Source organism: Petromyzon marinus, chromosome 20 (genome assembly GCF_048934315.1).
Source record: "Petromyzon marinus isolate PM22_M1 ecotype Great Lakes invasive population chromosome 20, UKy_Petmar_22M1.pri1.0, whole genome shotgun sequence".
Taxonomy (NCBI): Eukaryota; Metazoa; Chordata; class Hyperoartia; order Petromyzontiformes; family Petromyzontidae; genus Petromyzon; species Petromyzon marinus.
In genome coordinates this window covers 4,452,931-4,479,791 of record NC_133686.1, presented here as the reverse complement: position 1 = coordinate 4,479,791, position 26,861 = coordinate 4,452,931, and the positions used below count along the sequence as shown (strand labels likewise).

Sequence of the window (26,861 nt, the reverse complement as noted above, 5' to 3'; positions counted from 1 at the left end):
ACCGGTGTGAAGTATGGGCAACCCCCCCCCCGCCCACTCATTATGTGGTATGTGAAGGGCTTCATCTAGCGGTGGATTGACAAAGAGCTGTACATTAGTTGAGTATAATTGCACATGGATCCATCTGCTCCGTGGGTTTGAAAACTTACTCCAAAACTGATTTTCAAAATAAACATTTTGTATTGTTTTTTTTTTTACCGGAGCATAACATGACTCACAGGTTTGTTATTTTTTTTAATCCAATGAACAAAATTGTAATAACTGAAGAAATAAAAAAAATATTTTTGAGAAAAATAGACGTCATGGAGAATGACAGTTACGTGTGAAAATAATTGGTTGTCAAATGGTTTATACACAGCAGTGGGCCTTAACTGCGAACACATCGATCTTACAACCCAGGCAGATCATCACACATGACCAAGGTTTCTTGCCACAAACTCCAGGCAAAGCACACAAACCACGTGGCCCCTCATCCCGCATCAAACACATCCTCAACGCGACACGGCAACACGGTAAACACGAGTAAAACACAACCGCTTTTTTCCACATTTTATTTTTAAGTAAATGCCCTCATTCCAAAGTTAACAGTGTAACCCATGAGCAACCACGTAAAAATCAATCCTTAAAAATAAATAGAAAAGTACAATGCATTCTTTCATAGTTACTAACAAAAAAGTAGAATTTACGACGGGTATGATAAGAATTATAACGCAAATGTTTCAGCTGATACGCCTCATTCAGAATTTTGAAAGTGCCGATAAACTGCATTCAGACGCATTGACACTTTCATTTTTTTCATTCACCAATTTCATTCTTTTGAAATTTCGTTATGAGCAAAGTAACAAATGGAAATACCAATGCCGTCGATTTGCGATTCACAAGAAATTAATGAAAAATGTAAATGAAATTGCAAATTTAGAAATTACTGCAACTCACGGTGGTGGAAATAAAATACCAAAAAAATCAGCGGTTCACAATAGTCTGGACCAACTAATTAAATACATTTCTGTACGATCAGCACCATTCTCTGTTTAAACGTCATGTAAGCGCAAACACGCATCCCAAGCACTGCAAGGAAAGCGATTTGCATCTCACAGCCAATTAAATTGCTCGTCGTAATTAGAAACCAATTCACGATACCAAATTAATGTTATGAACAAGCCAAAAAGCAAATATATATACCTTGTTACGTAGGTGTAAAAACTACACAGGCTTCGGGTGTCACTTGCCCGAGTTCACTATTGCACCCGACAGCTGCTGGCACGGTTGGAAAAAGAGGCAACATTTTTACTCTCGCAAGCAACACGCGGCGTGCCAATAATTGCTTTTTAAAACCGCGCTTGTTGAGCAAGGGGGTGTGCGTCGCAGGAGCTGCTAACGGTCAATTTAAGAGTTATGTTGTTTTTTTTGCGTTAGGAGCCTCGAAAGAGCTCTCACGAAACGCTACTTTCCAGAAAGTAGGGCTATCTATAAATTGAGAGCGTGCAGATCAAGTGGATGAACCAAGTAAATGTTTATTGTGCAACCAACTCTGAGGCAATAATACAATAAAATAAAAACTCTCACAAGTGGATTGTAATGTGTTCAAATGAAGCTCTAAATTATTCGTTTCGTACAAGAGCCCAGAGCTTGTGGGTGTAATTTGACACCGGCTCACCGCCTGGCTGCCTTTCCCGCTCGTCCGTGGTTCTCTCTCTCCTGGTGCGAGCCAATACTGTGGCGGCACGGTACGAGTTGACGTTTTTGTTAATTATCAATGTAAGTTTGCATTACCAAGCGTTGACCAGGAATAGTCTCTCAATCGCCGAAGCAGCTCCCTCGCGCAGCCTTCGCACCCCGGCAGCACTCCCAATAAAGCAGGCGGGGGTCGCTCACCGACCGTCTACCAAGACGCACGCCTGCAGTGCACTCGGACCGACCAATCACATATCACGGGAAGCGCGCCGCCACTGCCGCTACATCGTCATCTACTGCAACAGTCACACGTCGTCGACCAATCTCCGGGCTGAGCACACCTCAGTCGCGACAAAAGAATAGAAAAAAAAGCCACCACGGGTTCCATCATTACTGCTCTTCTATTTGGTCAAACACGGCTGGCAACGAGCTGGCTGGCTGGCTGTCTGTCCGAGGTGTGGATTTGGAGTGCTTTGCTGTTTAGAAAAAAAAAACATCATCTGATGAGTTTGAATACAACATTTCGATTTGCATAGATAGGGCCCCATGGTTTATATGGGAGCGGCTCTTACCAATTGCATCTGGTAATCCAGCAGCATGTCTAAACAAGCCTGACTCTATTCATGAGAACCAGAAGGTTGGAAGCGGCCCAGAGTTTTCGTCTAGAAAGCCAATAGGCCAATGGACTAAAACATTGTTTTATATATGTGGAGACAGAACACAGTTCTGCTACTATATGCGTAGGTCTAGAAACGCCAATTAGACAACTATTACGAGGCACAACGTCTCCATTAACCACACATACTTGGGGTAAAACATGCAATTGAAAAATGCGTTATGTATATACATTGTCCTTGACACGGATTCGCATACACCAGGGACAGCCACTTTTATGGCTTTATCTAAACACCTGTATTATGCCAAAAGGGTAAAGCCCTTTTTTATCACAACTTGTTTGGCCACAAAGAGATTTGGAATTACCACGGTACCTGCATGCATGTTAGGTACATTGAAAAAAATAGTATATATACATACACATTCACTCATTTCTATATTATAAGAATATTGCTAAACGTATGAATTTCTAGTGCTGGCCGAGTGGCCATGCGTGCGGTGACAGTACACTCAGCTCCGGTGTATTTTCGGGCTGTACCGCATCCTGTTTGGCACGATGTCTCGTTCCACGTGCCGGGAGCGTCTTCAGGAACTGAACGAAATCGGGGACTGGAGGTGATGAAGACAATTCAATTCCTCGCGAGCGAAATTCCACAAACTTCCAATCCCCCCCCTTGCTTACGATGTCTGACATTTCGCTCCATGTGCTGCGGGAGCTACTTCGGGAACTGCGGCACGTGGAAAGGTAACGCCGGGGACATCGTGCTGAACGAGACGCGGTGCAAGCCCACAAAAAAAAACACATGTCCGAGATGCTAGGCATGCTGTATTGTGCACTGCGGAGATAGACGTCGTCTGTACATTAGGTTTGTAGTGATTTTGTAAAGAACCTAGCAAGGCAATAAATCCTGGTCACGAATAAAGGATAAAGGATGACCCCTCCTAAAGCAATAATACATCCTGTAACATGACACGGGTATTGATTTCCACAAAGAAAAAGTTTAACGCTTTTGCTCTGAACAAAAAAAATGAATGCACACCATCGGCAGTTGGGGCACAACGTGCATGCAACCTGTGATTTAAGGTGACTAGTGGCCTGCCGAATAGGATCAACATTTATACATAACACAAATGCTAACATAAAAGAAAATCTCGCCATTAAGCGTACAATTATTTTAATGGGAATTGGACCTCTTGACACCATCATGTCAAGCTTAAAAAAACCCTGCAAATTGCAAGCATGAGGTGGTTCTAAATCCATAATAACGAAGTTTTACCCGCACAGATTTCCATTTTAACAGATGGTTGCCAGGCAAGCAAATCACATGTCATGTGTCTCTTCGCACCCAATTGGTGAGAAGAATGATTATTTTACGAGAAAACATCTGCGGAAATTATATCATATCCCCGAGCCCAACGCAGATGAAAACTTTTAATTAGAATGTGATTTTTAAAGTCAGATGGTTGAAATTTTTGTTCAAGTTACTTGTGCTTACTTTTCAAAAGTGTGACTTTTAGTTGAAGCAACATCATGAGAAAAAACAATAATTCCTACCTCAAAGCTTTTCAATGGTCTGTTGTGTGGTTCTCCCATGTGTTTCTGGGTCGTACGGCGTGTTGTTCGGCACGATGTCCGACGTTTTGCTCCAGATGCTGGGAGCTTCTTCACGAACTTCAGAACTGCAGCTAACTTCACGAAGAAGCACTCATCGCGAGCAGCGAAACATCAAACAAAATGCAAAACCACAGGTGCCGGAGTACCGAAAATACGTCGGCGAGTCACACAAAGTCACCGCGAATTTCTGTTGCAAGTGATGACCTCCATCTCAGTGGCAGTTCATACAATCAGGGTGGCACATCCTGTCATTGATGCGACACTGACAGCCTCCACTCGTGTCCCCTGTGCCCTGCAATGACGCAAGGCGCCAACACGCAAAGCCACACACACACACACACAATCAGTCACATTAGGTGATGAAGTTACAAGCGCAGCCCTGCAATTGCTTACTCATGCCACTGTTGGGTGGCATGGCCTCCACTAGAGGGAGCAATGGAGAGTTCCCTATAGATGGTATTTTGGCGCTCATCTTCCACGCTAACCTTGGAAGAGGTCCAGGGACCCACATTTTACCCCTACGCACGTCACCTGCCAATTCACTCTAGTGAACCCAAATATGCTGCCGGGTGGATAGCGGAATTCAAGAAACCTGCACACTGCCTCAAATGCCGCGCCGGGTGATCAAAGCGGAGATATGTGAATTGCCAATCCAATGTGCTAACCATTATACCATGGCGGCAATATTGTAACATAATCATATGTAACTTACCCTTATATTAAACTAGCAAGTAGTGAGAAGTGAGCCCGTGAAAACTGGCCCGCTGTAAAGTTTACTAAAATTAATTTTAAGCCTCCGCGGCAAAAACAAACAAAAAAACCCATCAACATCACTGCGGCCACGACTAAATTGCGTGCTCATTCACAACGTTTTGTTTCCATGAGGTCATTGTGAGATTGTGAGAGATGGCGACCGCCAAGGGAGGCCTTCCTCGAGCAGTGAATTGATCGTGGCTGATGACGAATGCTCCTTCTGCGTTCGGCTGACGTTGATGCAGAGCAACAGCAAATCAGTTTACACTGCGGTGGTTAAGCCAGATAATTGCGTCACGAGTAGTGGAGTGATGAGTAACTATTTTTATTTTACCAGGTAAGGCCCACTGAGCTGTATAGCTCTTTTTCAGAAGCCACCTGACCACAAGTGATAGTTCAACAAAGTGGCTTATCACGTGGAAAAGTATAGCAGCCAAATACTCTAAACGCATGTTTCTAAACGCGGAGGGAAAAACCGGAGGACCCGGAGAAAAATCCACGCGACCACGAGCAGAACATGCAAATTCCAAATATACAGGCATCAGGATCGGGATGGATCGAACCCACACCCTCCTGGATACCAGGAGAGGTAGTTAACATTTCGCCACTGTGGCGCGAGAACCCAAGAGCTCTCGTGTCCATTGCGAGGATGCTCACATTAGGTCCCCAGCGAGCCCCCTTGGTCACCCAGCAGATCTCGGTCTTGCATATGCTGCAGCAAATCCAGTCGCAGCCGTCCTTCTTCTGCACGATCACCTTGCACGTCGGGCAGTGCATGGCATCACCCGTCTGCACCATCGTCTGCCGGGGCGGGAGAAGGCAGGGTCACGCGGGGACACGGCGCATCGCGAGGCCTCCCCGAGTGGGGGGTGTGGTGGGTGGGGGGACAAATCGAGACCGAGGCCAGCGAAGTCAATTTCGTGTTTTGTCAAATTATACAATACGTAAAAAAATATATGTACACTGCTCACGGCGATGAGGTTTTAATTAAAACATTTTCTACACTCGTATTTTTATTGGAAAGGCCCTATTTCTATATTTTACGTGTTAACCCTAAAATCGGAATCACATTTCCTAATAACTTATAATCATGGAACCTTCGTCAATCCACTGCTGGATAAGGGCCACCCGCCCATACCAAGACTTTCGTGGGGTGTTTGCAACCATACTTCACCACCGATCATTGCGGGTCGGTGAAGGGTGGGTAGGACCGGTTCAGTTATGACTCACCACTGATGTTAGCCGTGACCGCGGGGGAAAAAAAGACCTGAGTCCCCGTTGGTTTATAACGCAGAGCACAAACCACTCTGCCACCACTCCATCCACTTTTCGTATTTTTTTTTATTCCGTGCCAAAAATAGCAACGACATAGCAGTCATAACTGAATTGTACGCTTGCTCACATTTCCTTCGAACCGCACACAAGCAATGCCAATTGTTCTCTCCTACTTGTGGATTTGGTTGTTTATTGCAGACGAATCCTCTGCATTGTTGTATCTTAAATCACAAAGACCCCTCGTGCTCATAAAATAAGTGTTATTTTCCGAATGCGACAGTGCTCGAAGTTACAAGTTTGGGGTCAGAGACTACCCAAATTAAGTGCCATGCACCTGGCTCATTCGATACATCTTTGGAGAGGGAACTTGTCTCAGGTGCAATCCAACTAACACACAATTAAAAGTGGCCAAAACGATTTGGGAATTTGTACCACACCCGTTGTTCAATGCAAACTGCTCGGCTCAATGTGCAGGAGAATACAGAAAGTCATTACGTAGGGTTCAGGTGGGTTCCCCAACTGCACTGCATAGTTGTGAGTGCCGCCAACAAAGTGGCATTCTGCTGTGTCTGTAACATCCCACCTGCAGCATTAGATTGGTCTGCATTGCTGCCTGGTCGTTGTCTGACCTCAGCTTCAGATCATCCTGATACTCCTGACAGTCCATTCCCTCATGGATGGCCTGCATGCAGCGCGCGCACACACACACACAGACAAAGATAAAAAGCTCTCGTGCAGCCTCATAGATTTAAAAACTGTTGGGGGCAAACGGTGTTAATGACCTTTGTATTTCAGCACCATTCTACAGCACGTGGTGATGCACTGCTAGCTCCAAGAGTACAAAAAACGATGCCTTCATCTGGTGTAGCGACTGCAGGTAGAACAGCCGTAATTGTGATGAAAGCAAAGCCGAAAAAAACACACACACAAATATACAAAAACCGCACACGTGCACACACCTTGCAGGTGAGGCAGTTGGACTTTTTGCAGATGGGACACAGGAAATCGTTCACCATGTCCTCGTAGAAACACCAGCCGAGGCAGTCGGCCGTCACGCAGTGGTAGCTGTCAGCGCTGCGGTTCTCGGCGATGGCCAGTCCCTTCCCCAGGAAGCGGCAATATTCCACCTCCGACACCAGCTGATGATTGGGATAGGAGTACGGACAGGTGTCACCAATTTTATTTAGTTTGACCAGGTGAAATCTCAAGAGACCAAGGGGAGTGCCATTGGTAAGGGCTACCTGGGTCACGGAAACGACAAAAGCAAAACCTGAACTCGGAAAAAAAAAACAACGGCTGTTTCGCATGAACAATTGAAAACACTGCAAATATAATTTCATGCAGTGCAAATAGGCTCGGGCAGGTCACATGAAGATTGAACACAGCTAACAATAACAAAACTTAGCGACGGAAACACTAAACAGACTATAGGGAGACTCTAGAACTACTACGTAACCAAACAAGGGAAACAGCCAAATGCAATTGCAAAGGAGGTTATCATAAAGAATCGATAGTTCAGCATCAAACTGTCATCTTCATGGGAGATGGGAGAATAACCAAGTACAAATGGAGGGCAGCACAGCAAGGCCGCACAAGTTTCAGGGGCATAAGTTAGAGGTAAATGCGCAACCTTGCAAATGCTCGCTCGTGCCACTGCTGGCAGCAAAGGTCTCAACCAGAGTAAGCTCGAGTGAGCCCCTACGTAGAGGGTATTTGGCTTAATCATTAATTTTGATTTCTGGTCCCAAGGCAGTGCCACTGCTGCCCTCTCAGCAGGGACGTAATAACTCACTGTTCCACGGAGCCTGATGATGCCCGCGCATCCCTGCTGCCACAACCCCGAGCGTGCATTTTCAAAGCTTGCGAGATTTCTAATATTCACGTATATTGACCCAGCGGAGCCCCACTTATACATGACCTGCAGTCAAAAAGAGGTAAAAGGTATAGGTATAGGCCCCGCAATTGCTTGACCCGCACCATTGCTGGCAAAAGGGGGCCTCTTAAAAAGGGATCTCTATAGAGAGCCCCTCTAGGAGGGTATTTTGCCTACTCTTTGCATGCTGGCTAGACAAATTGCTCGACCTGACCAACGGGCAACCTGCCAATCAACTAGCTGCGGTGAACCCAATTATACTGTTTAACACGTAGGCTTTCGCGACCAATATCATCCAAAAGAGTTATTTTGGGTTAGATCGCGTACATTTATACTGCTGGGTGGACAGAGGTGGGGTGCTTAAAGATATGTACCCTTTGTTGCAATGCGCAGAGAGTTTTAAAAATACAGGATGCAGTCTTCTTCTTTCATATACATTAATATCAGCAGATTGAAGATATAATTAAAACAATATATTTAGTGATACTGCATTGGCAGCGGTGCACAAGCACAATTAACGTGTTTTATGGAGAAGAAACCATTGCCAGAAATGTTGCCTATCATTATTTTATCTTTTTCGGCTACAGTGTTATTGAAAAAAGTTTTGTTTAGTTTATAACATAGGTGCACAGTGGCCTGGCTTCGTGAGTTATGTCAAAGGGTCTTTAAGATCCACTTTACACCAGTGTGCTTGGATAATTCCCTGCAGAAATTACCGGACGGCAGCGTGGATCGATCGGCCCACTCTTTTTAAATTGGCTAAGTAGTAAGCACACTGAGCACTCGATTGTTTATTTTACGTGACATAAGCATTCCCTGATGCCACCGGGCAAAACAGCGTAGGGCCGATATCTGCACAACAGTTTACGTTCAGGAGGCTCATTGCGCACAGACCGCTCTGTTCCACGCCTGCGTGAAGATACCCTCATCCCAACTGAGAAGCGAAAAGGCCACTAATGCCATCACCAAGAAGGACATTTGATTCCCCCCCCCACCCCGAGGGGGTATAACTGGCGACGTAACATACAAGGAGAAGGCTCGATGTGAGCGTCGATCAAAGCAGCACTCGTCGGGAATTCAACGTACACTGGAAGGGCTAAATAAATAATGGCAGTTCAGTGAATTCACGTGAACTGAAGAGTTGGCCATTAGGGGCTGCGATTTGCATTTGTTTGCCTGACCACCACAGCAGGGCACGCGAATATCCCGCGGTGCCGGTGGCGCTGTAATGTAAATGGTAAATAGCAAGCGCAAGCAATCGCTTGCACACACCATGGCTAGCAGGAAGCCGTTCACGAGAGGGAGCTCTAGAAAGTCCCTCTAGAGCACGAGTCGGCAACCTTTCAAAGAGGAAGGGCCATTTTTTTTGTATATGTCTCTGACCAAAGTAGTTTTGAGAGCCGCATCACACGCAGAGCTACTTGTACACATACACAAGCACACCAGGCATACAGCAAATGACAAACCAATTCTGACTTGAATAAACAAAATACGTGATGGAATAAACTGCATCTATCTTGTCCCCACCCCCCTTATTTATTCTTTAACAATACAGTTTGAATGTAGTACATTTTGTTGTCACCAAGACATTCCAGTGACCCATTCCCTGACATTTTTAATAAATAATCTTTAAGTTCAATGATGTTTAAGATTTACGTTAAAAAAAAAGTCAAAGAGTCGCCGCATGCGGTTCCAGAGCCGCAGGTTGCCAACCCCTGCTCCAGAGGGAACTTTGGCCTACTCTTCCACTCTGGTCAGATATCTCAGAAGTGGGAGAGCACCCGCACTTTTACCCCATCACACGCCCCCTGCCGATCGAGTGACCGTGGTGTATATGTATGTACGTTGAAATTATTTCGCACCGTACGTAGCCAAAATTGCACCATTGCTTCAATCGACGACCTCTGGGTATGCGAATCGAATGCGCTAACCATGACACCACTGTGGCAGATTCTCCCGCATCTGGCAGCAGGATTCATTAAATGCGGGGAGGAGGCCCCGGCAAAGAGTGGCCATCGCAGCTTCGAAAACGGGGGCGCTGACCCATGACGACACTCACGGCCTTGATCTCTCGCTGGTGCAGCTTAAACTCGCAGCTGATTTCACCGTCCTGGTTGGGGCACGTAACCTCTGCATCCTCGCAGTTCACGATGGTGCCGTGCAAGCAGTCCCTGAAGGTACAGGCATGCGGTGGCAGTTGTCAGTGACGATGACTACGACGACAATGGATGGTACACGCCAACACGTTTTAATCTGCTAAATTTCATAGCATGGCCAGAATAACTCACAAACGGCTCTGCGACGTATTTTCGGGTTTGTGCTATGCGTTGAAAGGAAGCTGTCGGCACGTGGAGCGAAACGTCAGACATCGTTGCCGAACCACACACGGCACAAACCCGAAAACACGTCGGGAGATATATGCAGCACAACCGCGTAACTCACAGACAGCGTCTCTTAGTCAGTTACCCCAATTTATATGCACAGTATACAATCGTTTGTTGTGGCAGGTTTAATAGACATATATTGCGAGTGCAGAAACCTTTCTTCAAACGGGTGAAGAGGATTACAAGAAAAACAACAACCGTGTGAATAACAAAGCGAGTCGTGCTAAGCCAAGCGGCCTCCCCCCTGCTCGTACTTGCAGAATTCATAATGAAGGTTTTTTTTGCGGTAAATAGCGTGAATATAATTGTGTCGTTATACGATTACATTAACCCCCCACCGCTCATCCTCGCACCTGATAGGCTCACAGTGATGACATCACCTTTACTCTATTTAAGACCGAAGCAGGAAGACTTCTTCACAATTTTGACAAATCGCCTGATGATGCTGTTTGTAATCGCCAGCAAAACGCCGTACTCAAATTGTAAATCTTGTGGGTTCACCCTCCAATACCCCGGTGTGCTGAAGCAGTATCTAAATGGCGCGTTGTCTTTACGTGACAAACCTTACTAACTGGCCGTGTCGGGTGGTGGTGGCTATGGGTAAACGACACATTTATTTTAACGCGATCAAACCCAAAAACCTTGTGATATGAATAACGTAAAAATAATTTACATTAATTTCTAAGGCGCCTTCCACAAATGTCTCAAGGGCGCCTTGTTAGAATAAAGGCCAAGAGAGGAGAAGCTAAATAGAATAAACTGACTTAAGATGCGTTGTAAGACGAGACTTAAAAGTATCCACATTATAGGATCAACGAATTTCCAACGGGAAGGGTATTCTACAACCGTGGCGCAGACACAGCAAATGCCCGCTTGTCCCGGGAACGCAGCCGGGATCGAGGTACGCACACAGAAGGGCGGAGTCTGCCGATCTTAACGACCGGAGGGGCTTGTACGGATGAATGAAAGCCTACGTGTTGAACCTACTTGCAGAAGTTGTGCAGGCACTCGCGCAGAGTGACCCCCTCGCCGGGCTCATAGTCCACGAAACAGATGGGGCACGTGAACGCCTCCTTGTTGGGCACCAGCTCCTGCTCGTCCTCCTGCATCAAGCGCTGGAAGTTTTCCCGCCGCTTCTTCACGCGAGTCTGCGACACCAGCGGGCGCCCACGCGTTTGGGAATTGTTGCAACACTCGGGCTCACGACAGGGCACGCAAGGCTTGGTCACACTCCCACACCGCTGTTGTCGTCCTTCCCCCGCACCTACAATTAGCACTGTGGGCTACGTACGGTGCGCGAAAGACGTTCAGCATACGCACAGTAAATATAACAAAGATTCTGTGAAAGGTAAAGGTGCAGCCCTACAATTGCCCGCTCGTGCTACTGCTGGCAGAAGAGCCGACACTAAAGGGGAGCTCTAAAGTGCCTCTATAGAGGGTAATTAGCCTACTCTTTCACGCTGGCCATACGTCTTTGAAGAGGTGAGATTACCCGAACTTTACCCAATCACACACGACCTGCCGATGGACTGTGGTGCTGCCATTTATACTGCTGGGAGGACAGAGGTGGGGGGGGCAGCAGGTTCGTTGAGTAAACAGGCATTCTGAATAATTCTGCAACATTTTTCAGTGGGATTTTTGGTCAGCAGGTCACAAGTAATGAGAGATAAAGTGTGGGCACTCCCATCTCCAGCAAGACATCTGGTCGCACGAAAGAGGCGAGCAAACTAAACTATTTTTTTTTATTTAACCAGGATAAGGCCCACTGAGCTGTACAGTGCTTTTTCAGAACCGACCTGGTCACATATGATAGCTCAACGAAGTAGCTTATCACGTGGGAATGTAAAGCAAACGAATACCCTCTAGGGCAGGGGTCAGAAAGCAAAATAACAAGTAGAGAATTATTTTTCGAATTCGGTAAATAAAGCTCAATGTCAAGAACCGCAATGCAAAGTGAATAAGAGACGGTGGTCCTCACTAAATAACTTCAGGAAGCAGTTCCTTAAAGAGCCACATGCGGCTCCGGAGCCACAGATCGACTACTGCTCGAGAGGGCCTCTCTAGTGCCCCCTCCATTGGAAGCTCTTCCACCAGCAGTGGGCGCAAGCAAAAAATTGAAGAGTCGCAACCTTTACCACGACCTCTTTACCCAACGAAAATGCCGTCGTACACAGCAAAGGTTGCCCGCACCTCCTCAAGCTTCCGCCGGTTGTCCATCTCCTGATCGGTGATGCGGCGCTCGCGGTCCGTGGGCTGGTACCCCGCCGGCACTTGGTAATCCGCAGGCCGCGCCGTGCCGCACTGATCGCAGCCCGGCCGCAACGGGAGGTTCACAAACGTGCACACCGGGCACGGCCAGCCCACCTGCGCACGCAGCAACAGCAAGCAGCAGCAGCCACAGCAGCCACAGCAGCCACAGCAGCAGCAGCCACAGCAGCAGCCGCAGCAGCAGCCACAGCAGCCACAGCCGCAGCAGTAGCCGCAGCAGCAGCCGCAGCAGCCGGGTACCCCGCACCGCCGTCAAGCCATGCGCCGGCGACCGCTGCGGACACGCCGCCTTATGCTGGCCGCGAATTCAAGGTTTAATTTTACTTTTTGATGCGTCCCTACCAATAGAATCAGGGGTGAGTATGAATAATAGGGATAACGGGCAGGTGTAAGCAAGTCGCGGAAGAGTTGTGGGGTGCATGCAAAACAGAAGTGTGTGTGTGCGGAATAAAGGGAAGGTGAACACTAAAGCATGATTGTTGAATGACAGGGGGATAGGCTAGATAGACACTGCATGTGGCATATGTTGCTAATTATTTACAAAGGAGCGAACACAGTCCGGGGGAGCTGTGGGGTTTGGAAATGTGTGGTGGAGCCGAGCTGCCAACCAACACCTGGGAGGGCAGCATGCCGTTGGCACACGTTAATTTGCACTCGCATGTACGCAGGGGGACCGGATACGTCTTAACGTTGTTTTTTATCTGTGCCAAGTTGGAATACACCTCTGATAATAAGAGTACTGTAGATATTTATTCGGCTGGAAAGAGTTCGTTACACATTGGCAGCATGGAGTGTTTGTGCATTTGTTTCAAAGCGATTAGGCCGTTGGGTTAGTGCAATGATTCTCAATCCTGTGGGGCGCTCCCTGCCTAATTGACGAGAAGCGTGAACCTGTATTGGGACCTTAGCAACCTTAGTTGTGATTTTGGGCTGGAGGTCGGGGGGGGGGGGGGGCAGAGGGTCTTTCAGGAATCAGCGGATTTGACTGGCGGCCGCCAGGCCAAAAATAAAGGTTGAGAACCAATGGCTCAGTGCATGGCAGCTGGCGGCAGACTTCATAAGATGAAACTACGATCAACGTGTACACGCAGCAGGTGCAAGGGACTTGAATGCACGTGTTTTTAACGTGATGCTTTCAAATTGTCCCATTAATGCTCTTATGCACGTGCATAACTGCATCAATCCAGTGCTGGATGAGGGCCTCACCACAGCGTGCAGCAGAGGTGCTGCTAGCCCATTGGGGGCCATAAGCTAGAATTATTTTTAGAGGGCCCACATTTAAAATATTACTAATTGAGTGAGATACCAGAAGAGCTATAGACAAAAGATCTCTAGAGGCATAAATGTAGGCATATGAGAAAAGGGAGATGACAATAAGATAAGGATGGGAGAGATTCATTGGTAGTTTAGAGTGAATCAGGTTATGCATAATCGTTTTAATTTGAGCTGATACATCAAGTCAATGTAATCTTTGTTTAAACATGTGGTGCTTTTCCTGCACAATTCTGCCTCTCAAAGCGCCATCACATCAATACGCGTGCACATACAAATTGAAATTCCTATACAATTATAAAAAAAAATATTCAAATATGTACTACCTATAGTTGTTTAAAATATCAAAATAAAAGCAAGCCGTGGCTGCAAGGTAGTTGCTGCTACCCTGTACTTTTGTTTCATGAATCCGGCGCCTGGTGAGATGCTTGGGTCACTGAAGATTTCGCTTTGGTTGTTGATGCCTCTCACTGCCACTGCCATGCAGTTCGTGGGGTTTGCATCTCCACCCCCCCCCCCCCCCCCCGTGGTCGCGTGGATATTTCTCCAGGTCCTCCGTTTTTTCCCCTCCACATTTAGAAACATGCGTTTACATTATTTGGCTGCCACACACTTCCACGTGATAAGCCACTTCGTTGAGCTATCATTGGTGGCCAGGTTGCCTCTGAAAAAGAGTGAATAGCTCAGTGAGCTTTACCTGGTAAATAAAAAGTTTTAAATAGATTAGTGGAGTTCTTTGGCCATATTCCACCACTCTGAGCAGGAAGGTGGGGCATCCAGACTGTGAGCATTTTAGCACACTGGGCCCTGCTGCTTACAATGAAGAACTGCAAGCCCTATGACAACCTAAATGTGCATGTGTTCCACCTCTTTGACTTCTTGTCCTGTGAAGAAGGGCTGTTGGCCAGTGTTATTGACGGATGTGTTAATTTTTTTTTCTTATTTCAGCACCACTGCCAAAGCAGTACCACCCATCCAAACACCAACCAGACCCAATCCACCCCAGCACCTGAGATCTGACGAGATAGGGCACATTCTGCGTGATTTTAACGGTTGAAGAGGCTAAACTATAACACTTCAGGGACTGTGTTGGCAGTCGCAGAAGCACAGCCTATTATTTCCCTACCCATCATCCATAACATTGGCTCGTAAAACTCAACTAAAATAAAAAGCGTTTCCCCCTTAATTGTATTCCAATTGTGCAATCGGCGTCATGTTACGAAACAAATAATCCGAAACAAAAAATCAATTTAGAAATCAAGCAGAGCAGTGGCGTACCTCGTGTTAGAGGCCTGCCAGCAGATGTTTATTTCACAAATTACTTCTAATATCCCTTCGTGACATTTTTTACATATTCAGAGAATAAACTTTCCCATATGCCCTTCTTTGTGAGAAATGTTCATTGCATTAGGGCCAATCTGGCTTTTTTAATTCTCCGAGCTGGAATTTAGCAAAATAAAGTACAAAAAAATTATTTCATGATGGGTCTTCCGTACCATCATTGGCAACCATCAACCAGCTACACTTGAGAGATGAACTTAAGTGTACATTTGCTCTTTTTTGCCTTGTAAAAGGCACATTGCCCAATGTTTTTTGTACATATTTGACAGTTACAATGCAGCGTCTGCTGAAGATGATTGATGATGGTGAAGTCTTTTCCGACAGTACTCGCATCGATTAAATGTCAGGTTCACCGAGTGGACCTGGGAATGAGGCTAATCTACATGACCTGCTCAATTAAAGCAATCTCCTACTTCAAAAAAGCACAAAGCCCTCTCAAAACTCTTAAGAGCAAAAACTAAAATCGATCTAATTCCCTCAAACACCAAATGGACGTTTGTTGAATTAGTTTTTACTTTGTGTGATCCTGAGCGTGCTTATGCCTGGCAAATAATTTACAAAACTATGTAAAATGAAAAACTATTGAAATATACAAGTTGTCACTGTAAGGGCCGATGGCCAAGAATAATAAAGGAGTGGCATCCAGGGAATCGGACAGATCCCAAAGGGGCATCCACCAAGGAGATGGAGCGATGAGATCAGATTGTAGAAATTGACCATGGCTTATGATGATTATAATGGTGTAAAAAAAAACACATACATTATTGGTTCTGGGGTCAGCAGAGCATTGTCAGCCATGTGGCATTGTGTTGTGCGCTGCCCTGCGCAGCGTCTATGCTGTGTGGTGTGGTTCGTTGCGGGGTGGCTGGGCGCAGGTGCTTTTCACCGGAGGTGGCGAGGCGGGCCGTCTCGGGGTGGTGGCAGCAGCAGCAGCAGGTGGGAAGAGGGGTGCATCAGCGTGGATTAGCTCGGCCGCGGGCCAATTTGGCGCAGAAACTGGGTTCACTGGCTCCATCTTGACAATCGGTGCACCCTCCCCAAGCCCACCTAGCAGACGACAACAACCAGCCCCCTTTGTGTATAACTTGAACTGGATGGCAAGAGCCAAACTTAGAGGTTCACGAGATTTGATTTTATTTTGGCGAAAGCATAACAGAGATGAAAAAAAACGCTTTTCACGTAACAGGAATACATTCCACGACAAATGTCAATAATGACGAACCATAGAATACTGGGGCTGCTGGGTGGCTGATGGCAGGTGGGTGGCCTGAAGATTGGTGTGGGGTGGCTGAAACAACAAATGCAGAGACTGCGCTGGACACGACAGCCTCAAGCGAACCATTTTGTGGCATATTCTCAGAAAACCGTCTAAACAATTGTATAGATAACAAAAAAAATCCCTTGCCGATGACAGCTTGAATCAATTGTAAAAGTTGCAATGCGTGTCATCTCGACGCCCAAAGAACTTAAATCACTTCCAGCAAGGTCAAACATCATGCAGGAATTAGGGTTGTGCGCAGCAGGAGGCGAAGCGGGTGATCGTCAAGTTGCATTTTAAAGTGGTTTTCAGTTAAAGGAATTGAAGGTGTTTTGGGAAGAAGTGGGCAGCCCCACACAGATCGAGGGAACCCATAAAGGCAGGGGCCTTGCTGCTACAGACGCAGTTAGCAGAATGAACGGAATTAATTGGCGAGGTTCATTAAATGAATAGCACCCGCTGGAAAATGATTTGGCAAGCGGCGGGGAAAATTTGCCCTTGATCGACTCGTCTGCCGTTGTGAATAGCAATGCAAGGCAGAAAAGATGTTCCTTTATCAGGGGCTGAGCACCACATCCAAAATATACCTGGGGAAAGTAAAGTGCTCCTTGTTAAAATAAAAGATGCAATTAAATAAGAGGAAGGTAGTTATTTCTTCAAGCACAGTTCGCTAAAGATATAAAAGTACAAAATGCAAATAATTTGAAAAAAAAAAACCAGAGGTTAAAGAGATGCATCGGATGTTTTAATTGAGAAACCAACACGAATACAAATCACAGATGATAAACAGTTCAAGGTTCAGTATTTATAGCCTATGCTCTTGGTAAGTGGGAGAACATTACCGTTCCACCTCAAGTGCCATTAGAGCACATTATTTATAGCGTGCCATAAAATGCACACTTATGGCATAACAGGCAGTCTTGGGGGGGCTGTAGGTGAAAATCCACCACGCTTCCTAAAGCCCCTAATTATACACAGTCAAAACAACTACACACAGCCATAACATAAGGAAAGATACAACACTGAAAATAGATGGCTGGAGGAACAGATACAACGGGCTGGAAAACCCCAGTTGCTCAAATGAGTCATGTAGCCCGACATTCTAAAGTGATGAACAAAAATGCAGACTAAGTGGCACAGATCAGGCTCAGTTGCGTCCACCAACATACGCGAGGATTGCTTCCTGTTTCAAAAATGTCATACAACAGTAACGAGTTATTTTAAACTCATAAAACTCCAACATGCAAATGTTGCTTGTTTGCCTGGGCTATTTACAACCAGTTTCCAGTACTGTAATACACCAATGCTTCACACTCACAAGCACGTGGTCTAAGAGACTCGGTGCAGAGAACAGATTGAGTTACAGATTAAAATATACTTATATTACTTGTTCTATTCTTACATTTTCTGCAGTGAATCACTTCATGCAGCTGTTCATAAAATTCACAAATACATGCAGAGGCCTGTTCTAAAATGTACAGCAAATGTGTAAATGCTTCGACACGAGCTTTTGACGTGGATGTCTCCGGGCACGGAGAGACAAAGCTTCGTCAACGAGCATTTAGGCAAACTTAACATATGATTCATCTTCTTTGGTTCTTTCGGTAAAGTCACGTAGAATTATAATAAAGTAATAAATTGATAAAATAAAATAACACAATAATATTCTCACGACGTTTCGGCCACAACACAAGCAGCCTTCATCAGGTGAAGGGGGCGAGACTGTCTGGTAGGACAGCCAGTCTCGCCCCCTGTCTGGTAGGACAGCCAGTCTCGCCCCCTTCACCTGATGAAGGCCGCTTGTGTTGTGGCCGAAACGTCGTGAGAATATTATTGTGTTATTTTATTTTATCAATTTATTATTTTATTATCATTCTACGTGACTTTACCGAAAGAACCAAAGAAGATGAATCATTGCAGTCACGAAAGCTTTAAATCGAAATTTAACATATGATTTCATGACCATTTAAACATCCAAGCAATCTGCATATTTCCCTAGGGTCTGGGTAACATATGCTCCATCTATATCTCAGGAGACTACTGACCTCTCATCAACCACCCTCGTATCACCTCACAGTTTCAGGAGGTGCGCCGAGCCTTCTTCCGAACGGTACCGCCCGACGGGAGCGCCACTGACAGAAGATGGAGACTCTACTTAAATGCCCTAGCCCGGTATGGACTAGAAGTAGCCACACTCGACTTGTCGATGTCCAACCCTTGACGCTGCAATCCGATGCATCACTGGAACCCTCAAGTTGACCCCAACACCTGGGCTCTCCCGTGTCATTTGCGCATCGCTCACGCATCCATTCACCGCGAAGCGGCAACCCCTTCCGGGAAGTCCAGCGAATCATGGGGAAACGTACGTCTCCCCACCCACCAGGATCTCAATGACGTCCCTGACCCGCTGGCTGAAGTCGCAAGATCGACGCACTTCCCCCCTTAAACAATGGAACTTGGGGACCTCCGCTGCCGATGCTTGGAGAGCGGAATGGAATCAACGGAAAAAAATCTCACAAACACCTCGTAAAAGACCCGATCGAACGCAAGGTCTCTAGCTTCGTCCTTAATGCAAAAACACTATGGCAGCAGATGAGGAAGGATGCCGGATGCAAAAACGCAACTGAAAAACTCTCCAGAGCGCGATTGTGGCCATCCGGAACAGACCGTGGGGATTCACAAATACAGAGGGAGGAGGAATGACCACGACACACTCCACAACTCCCGATGCAATTGTCTGGCTCAATCACCGCTGTATAAATGTTAATGTGCTGCTCTACATTAACAGCCACACAAAGAAGTATATTGAAATGTGTTATAGGACAGTAACAGTGCTTTCAATATATATTTGCCACCGGATGCCTTCCACTGCTGTGGTGATGCACAATCCAGTAACCAAATGAACGATTTTACTGAAATGTTTTCGGTTTACACAGGTGCTACAGGAACAAGAAGTGCAAAGAGGCAAAGGCAGTTACCATCATCGCATGAAGCATAATCATATCATCGCTACATTAACACCTCTCCACCCACGTTGTACATGGAGTCACCTTGCGGCAAGGGACCCCCCCCCTGACAGGAGCTGTCCCTGCATGTCACAAAGTGGGCATTTGTCTGCCAGTTAGGGGGCAATGTTGCTATGTGGTGGTAATGTGTGACCATTACGTCAGCACACATGGCCTACTCATTTTTTTTATAACGTCGCAGGACCTTTCGCGTCCACTGCGAAGCATACGGCACTTAAATTTCGATTTAAAGCTTTCGTGACTGCAGGGATTCATATTCTTGGTTCTTTCGGTAAAGTCACGTAGAAGGGAAACAATAAAATAATAAAAATCAAAAACAATTTTATTGTTTACCAAAAGAACCAATAATACATACGGCACTTGTTTGTGATACACCCACAGTTCAACAGGGAAGGCTTTCGCGACCAATATTATCCATAGTAAAGTTTTTTTTGGGTTAGATTGCGCAAATATAAATGTGTCGTCAAACCCGCCACCACCCGACACGGCCAATTAAGTAAGGTTTGTCACGCAAACAAAGACGTGCAAAAAAAACCCACAGGGTCAACCAGGGGCTCAGGATGGTGTGGGGGCTGGGTGCTTTGGACGAAACAATTAGGTACCTGTGATCTGTAAAAGATCTATCTGAGCGCGCTTGTACTCTTCCACTTTTAGGTTGGCCTGCTGGGCCGAGACCAGGTAGAGGAAGGCCTCGTCACCTTCACGCTGCAACCCGTAACTGTGCAGGGACTTTGAATCCTCCGCCAGGCGCTGGTTGATTACCCAGCGCTGCACCTTTGGGTGGATGTCGTAGTGACGGAAAATCTGCGGCAAAAGGCGCGGAAAGCTCTGCGGTCAGGGGAGGGGGCAGGCGAGCGCTGGAAAACAAAATTTTATTCGTTCTGAAAAGCAGGCAATCTGGATGGAATTATGCATGCAAATTGTAAACAAAATGTGCTCACTTAATGCATTAGTTTTGTTCATACAATATTGAGAACTTCCTTATTTAAACTGGAGACAAAGACATGATTTTTGTAAAGAAGGCTCGGATAATGGTGGTTGTTGGGCATGCAACGATGCGTTAATTCATCGATTAAAATCGATTTAAGCTCACGGCACAAACAACGAATTGCGCATTTAACACGTAGGCTTTCACCACCAATATTATTTTTATAATTGATTTTGGGTCACATCGCGAAAGTGAAGTGTGTGTAGTAAACCCTCCTCCACCCGACAAAACCAATTAATAAGGTTGTCACGTGAACAAATGTGCCAATTTATTACAGCTTCAGCAGCACCACTGGTGTTGTTGGAGACCGATCCACAACATTTAAAAAATTGGGCGCAGACATTTATCCAATAGTTACAAGCATCATTAGGCAGCTGAGTTGCATGGAGGAGGGTTTACAACTCAAATTTATCTTATGTGATCTGACCAAAAAAATCTATTAAGAATCATGAATGTGAGAATCGAATATTTAATAAAAATGAAAAGGCTATGCTATTGTTACATTTATGCTAATGAGGCGAACAAAACTGTACAAACAAGACAAAAGATAAGCAATATAAATAAAAGAGTCTAAAATGTAAGGAAATAAATTATTCTTGAAATGAATCATGACCTCAATTCATGGAATCACTTGTGGCGAGTGTGAACCATTGCAACCCTGATAATAACAGGGATGGTGTGGTGGTGCATTAGTAATCACATAGAACTTTCAATCCAGGTCGCAGTTTCATTTCCCGGCGCGGCAGTTAAAACAATGGGCAAGGTTCTACATTTTCCCACACCCGTCCGTCCACCCAGCAGTATAACTGCGTAAACCACAATTAGTCGATTGGCAGGTTCACTTATGGTGGCATAAAGTGTGGGTACTCAGCTCTTCCAAGATGTCTAGCCTGTGTGAAAAAGTTGGCCAAAATACCCTATGATGGAGATCTCCAGAGCTTCCTCGAGTGGAGGCCCTTCTGCCAACAGTGGCGGTGAGAGCATGTATTTGCAGGGCTGCACCTTGACGAGTGATTTTTTTTTGCATCGGTGAATGCAGACCAGACAGCACTCACTTGCTGCTTGAGTGTGTCCACAGTCATGTGGGAAGAAACCTTCACGTAGATGGGCCCCACTGAGCTTGTGGTGTCCTCCACCTGCACCTTTATCCTGGAGAGCCAACCCACACAAAAAAGCTTTACACATAGCCTAGTGCTGTATTGGTTCTGTGTCGGAAAGGTCATGGCAACCAATGCGTATCGCCCTCACATTACCTGGGGCCATTTTGCAAACAGCAGAGAGGTAAAAAAATATCAAAAGGTCACCTTAGTTCAAGCCTTCTCCTAACTCTTTAGAGTACACAGAACTGGAAAAGTCCGACTTGCTGGATGCACTTAACACAAAGGTGTTGTGGCACCCATGGATGACGAAGGTAAATAACATAGTGAAGTGCAGAACCTTGGTGCGCTCCTGGTAATTTCTTTACAAAATAAAGGGCTTCACTCGTGGCTCATGACTTTTTCAGGATGGTCCCACTTAGAACGTTAGACCACCGTCAACTCGCAGTGCATTTACAGGCGAGTCAAAACCATAATGACCAAAGCAAAGCCCATGCACACTGAGGGAAACGCACGCAAACTCTTGCTTTCAAACACCTACTCGCCATCAATATCATCATAATTGGCCCTGATCAACCGGCTGTTGAAGGCCTCGCTGAGTCACCGCCATCTCTCGCGATGCTGGGATGTAAAAAATCCAACAAGCACCATCGCCCAGACTGATTTCAGCACACAGACGAATTTAATCTCTCCCAAATCCTCTCGTCGATGTCCTCCCGGACGCATTCCATTCCTAGGCTTCCACCGTCAATATTCTTGATTGACCAACATCCCTTCTGGTGATGTGTGCTGCCTAAACTTACTTCCTTCTTTCCTTCCACTTTTGCCTCTTAAGGGCCGCCCCCCCCCCCCCACTGCCCTGCAGGTGTGTCTCAAGCAATCTCCAACTGCACACAATCCACCAACCGCACCTACGAGTCACCGGATCGTGAGGCGTCCTTCGTCGCCACCACGCCAACACGTGTCCAACCCCTCCCTGCTTGCTGCCGCTTGGGCACCGACCTGAAACTGCTGCTCGATTGTCCTGGCGTCTTGAGTTGCACGAGCAAGGGGGAGCGGCATTCGGCCAGGCGGGCCGCAAGCTGTTGCGCCGCCGCCACATCGCCAGCGTGGATGGCCCGGCCCAGCTGTACGGACAGCAGCTCTGGAACGGGCAGAGGGGAGCGAGAAGGGGGGTCAGGGCGGTCTTGTGCCATGCCGCACAAACACACAGGACGCACCAAATCACATGACGGACAGGGAGATGTGTTGAGTTCGGAACGACATGTTTTCACGGTTGTGCTTTAAACGGTTTCTCAGAAGAATTTTCGGGCTGTACCGCATGTTGTTTGGCATGATGTCCGACGTTTTACTCCACGTGCTGGGAGCTTATTCAGGGACTGAATTCTTGAAGAATTCCACGTAAAAACCCCGAAAACACATCAAAGAGCTAAATTCCAATTCAGCTTTAATAAAACCAAGCGGCAATTTTTCTGCTACGCTACAAATTTGGTGAAACTAATGGGTTTTATTTTCGTTTATATTTGTTTGTTAATGGTGCCTACATGAAATGTGTTTGCTACTAATAAACTTCAGGACCTGAATAATTCATGTTTTTTAGCATAATTATGCATTTTTAAAGATTACAGTGCAAATTTCGCACATTTGCAAATCTTTATAGCCAACGGATATTGCTAAATGTATGAAACATACGGCTTGCGTGCTTACATCTGAGCACGTGCCACCTAAGTGTGGCCATGGGCTACACATGGACGTACTTGGGATCCACTGCGAGCAAAACAAGGCGATTACTCTCATCCAGCCGTGGAATTTAAGGTGGACTGTGAGATCATAGGCTCCAGAGGCTATTAAGCCGGTGTGAAGTGGCATTGGAACAAAGCGTCGTAAAATTAAACAACTGCCCATTTCTTGTCGCACTTAAGGGTAGGTCAAGGGAGCTCAATGGTGGGCGGAAGATGAAATTCAATTCCGTGGTCCGGTGATAGTCCATTGAGAGTCGTAATGTCTTTTTGCAAGGAAGAGCTGGCTCCATGGCTTCTTAGGGAATACTGTAGTTGTTAAAAGTTTTTTTTGCAATGGTGCTGTAGGTAATATTTAAAAGTTTACACTTGGGCTACGACGATGACAAAAAATGGCCCGCTCTTGTGAAGTCTGCGGTGTGCGTTTTTTTTTGCTATACGTCTCGCTTTGGTAATTCTCACAAAAGTGATTGCGTGGCAGTCTGGGAATGGAACTGCTGACCCCGTGCACATACTGGCGCAGCTGCCTCCACAGCTGCCTACGGCGACGTAATGCGCACGAACACACCGCGGCACAAATAACACGCAAGCAGCGTCCACCGCTGACGGTTCTTGTGTGCCAGCTCTGGATAGACGGCAGTGCACGGATGATGTCGTGCTACGGCGGGTGTCACTCACCCGACTGCACAAGCGTCTCCGAAAGGTCCTGCGTCGCCTCCATGCCAGACTCGCTCTGTTCAGAGGCTGTAAAGCAAAACATAACGGAATTTCGAGGTAACTTTTACACCAGTCTGGCAGATTACAAACAAAAGTGATGCGACAGTTGAGTTCGATCTTTCTCGCATGTGGATGTCTGTTGCCACGTAAAAAGTTCCAGTTGAGGCAGCAAAAACATTGGTATTAAATTATCGGTGGCATGTTGCTAAGTATAATGTTATAGTAAAAATATCTCTTGTCACACCACTTCAGAAATTGGCAGCTGCCTGGCTTACCTCCCCACATTATATGATGCCATGTGTGCCAACATTAAAACTAAATACAAACTGGCTGTTACAATACAAAACATGTGTTCACGAAACCCAGTTGTAGATTGTTTCGCAGAGCCCCATATGGCATAAACAAAAACACGCCCTTCATAATTGTTTGCTCCTCTCATATTGAAACTGTTTCAGCCACATCCACTAGATCCCTATAATCGCTTTTATTGCATCTAATGAAGGTCAAACAGATTTAGAGAAGACATCAGTGACACATGCAGACCACCAAACACATGCTTCTCATTGTTTTTTATATACAGCAGCCTAAGTAGAGAGTACGTTCATACCGGTGGAACATTGATGAGTATCCATACTTCACCAAAAACTTTCCACCCCGAGTGTGATTGCAAGCCACGGCTAAGAAAAGTGGCGAGTCACATCTGAACCAATCTTCTGACCGCCTTGACCACCACACTCGAACCGGCATGGTGAAGTATGGCCATGCGGAGTACGGCAACTTCATCCAGCAGGTGATTGGGCAAGGGCTCTAAATATGTTTCACTGTGACGTCTGTTCCAGGAAGAATTCCGAATCTGAATCCGATGAGCTATAAAGCTCTTTTTCAAAGATGCCCATTAGGGGAGGGTAAGACCGTTACAACAAACAATACAAAAACATGATAGCAGTGCAAAGTACAAGAAAGGTATACAAATGACCCAAACACAGACAAATACAACTAAACCATCCCCGTCCTGCCAGGCAAAGCGAATTGAGGTATTCACTTGTTTTTCACAAGCGCCCTTGGCCACAAATGATAGCGCAACAAAATGGCTTTTTTCGGTTGGGCATTTATAGCCGCAAATTAATCTAAATAATCTCAAAGCACGTTTCTAAATGTGGAGGGAAATGTTTGCTCCCACATAATGGCAATCAATTACTAACAATATATAACCTTGCCGTAAAAAAAAGACAGAACCCACGATGGTACGGAAATTGCAAAACACGGCGCATTCAACTGGAATGCCAATGTTAAGTCCCAGCAGAACTGAAGAATAACATTCGAGCGTTGTGCCGTGCTGGGACCACACAAGAGGTTTTTTTGGGGCAGTGCAATCAAAATAATCAGCCAAATCGACGCGCTTTGAATGCTTTATGCATTATGCATTGGCATTTGCTTAACTTCAGTTAAGTACGTGGCAGACCGCGCTACTCGGAGGGGGTGAGGGGCGGGGAGAGGGAATGACAACGAACTAACACGTAAAAAAAAAATCAGTCCTTAAGAAATCAGTGTTCAATCCGGATGGTTTTTAAAGTGCCGCAGGCTCCAGCGGCGTCCGAGAGCGTTCCAGACGGCCGCAGGAGCGCGTCTGAAAGGGCGCGATCGCCGTTTTTGTTGGATGGGGGCCGGGAGATCGTAGCGATGGTCACCGATGATGATGATGGTGGTTGATGCTCCTTAACGAGATCCGTGAGAAATGAAGCTCCGTGCACAATATTAGTGCAGCCCGAGAGAGGCGGTTTTTAATCTGGACTTAAAAAAACCCGTGACTGTGTTGCAGTCGAAACGTCGTGAGAATTTAATTGTTTTATATATATACTTTATTATTTTATTGTTTCTCTTCTACGTGACTTTACCGAGAGAACCAAGAATATGAACATGAGTAACTTCCTGTTCGACATTTCGCATTCGTGCCGTGCTCTTTACCCCACCCGTACATCAACAAACTCTTCTCACCCCTCGCTCTGCGGTCACAATAAACTCAACAAAGCACGATTCATTACAACAACACCACCATCATCATAATAACCACCACCAACCTTAGCAACTTAGGCAACATGTGGGACAGCTTCCAGTGCCGAGACCGTGGCCGCTGAACGCGATCCTTGGCGATACACCACGGGGAGGGTCCACGCGGCGCGAGCAATCACTTCCGGAGACTGGCCACGCCCCCCTTCTCCCCCCTCCCCTAACCTCCGGCCCCCCCTTCCATCCCCCCTTCCATCCCTACCACCCCCCTTCCATCCCCCCCTTCCATCCCCCCCTTCCATCCCCCCCTTCCATCCCGTCCACCCCCCCCTTCCACCCCCCTTCCATCCCTACCACCCTTCCATCCCTACCACCCCCCTTCCACCCCCCCTTCCACCCCCCCTTCCACCCCCCCCTTCCACCCCCCCCTTCCATCCCTACCACCCTTCCACCCCCCCTTCCATCCCTACCACCCCCCTTCCACCCCCCCTTCCACCCCCCCCCCCTTCCATCCCTACCACCCTTCCATCCTCCCCTTCCATCCCTACCACCCCCCTTCCACCCCCCCTTCCATCCCCCCCCTTCCATCCCTACCACCCTTCCATCCCCCCCTTCCATCCCTTCCATCCCCCCCTTCCATCCCTTCCACCCCCCCCCCTTCCATCCCCCCCCTTCCATCCCCCCCTTCCATCCCTACCACCCCCCTTCCACCCCCCCCCTTCCATCCCTACCACCCCCCTTCCACCCCCCCTTCCATCCCCCCTTCCATCCCCCCCCTTCCACCCCCCTTCCATCCCTACCACCCTTCCATCCCCCCCTTCCATCCCTACCACCCCCCTTCCACCCCCCCCCTTCCATCCCTACCACCCTTCCATCCCCCCCTTCCATCCCTACCACCCCCCTTCCACCCCCCCCTTCCATCCCTACCACCCTTCCATCCCCCCCTTCCATCCCTACCA

At 46.8% G+C, this 26,861-nt stretch overlaps 1 protein-coding gene across 2 annotated transcripts; it reads right to left on the bottom strand.

Annotated features, from left to right (window-relative positions):
• Window positions 1-518: 518 nt before the first annotated feature.
• On the bottom strand, window positions 519-26,110 carry RBCK1 (RANBP2-type and C3HC4-type zinc finger containing 1). 2 transcript variants are annotated; one of them, XM_032957720.2, is made up of 14 exons: window positions 25,974-26,110; window positions 23,857-23,922; window positions 22,442-22,583; window positions 21,398-21,491; window positions 19,957-20,158; window positions 16,293-16,358; window positions 15,957-16,117; window positions 12,380-12,553; window positions 11,177-11,337; window positions 9,865-9,976; window positions 6,892-7,071; window positions 6,516-6,614; window positions 5,315-5,458; window positions 519-4,196 (listed from the first exon to the last, which is right to left on the bottom strand). In XM_032957720.2, the coding sequence occupies exons 2-14, from the start codon at window positions 23,897-23,899 to the stop codon at window positions 4,116-4,118; spliced, it is 1,659 nt and encodes a 552-aa protein (XP_032813611.2). In that variant the 5' UTR covers window positions 23,900-23,922; window positions 25,974-26,110; the 3' UTR covers window positions 519-4,115. The 2 variants fall into 2 exon arrangements, with proteins under 2 accessions (XP_032813611.2, XP_032813612.2); XM_032957721.2 differs by lacking the exon at window positions 16,293-16,358.
• Between the last annotated feature and the right edge of the window lie 751 nt (window positions 26,111-26,861).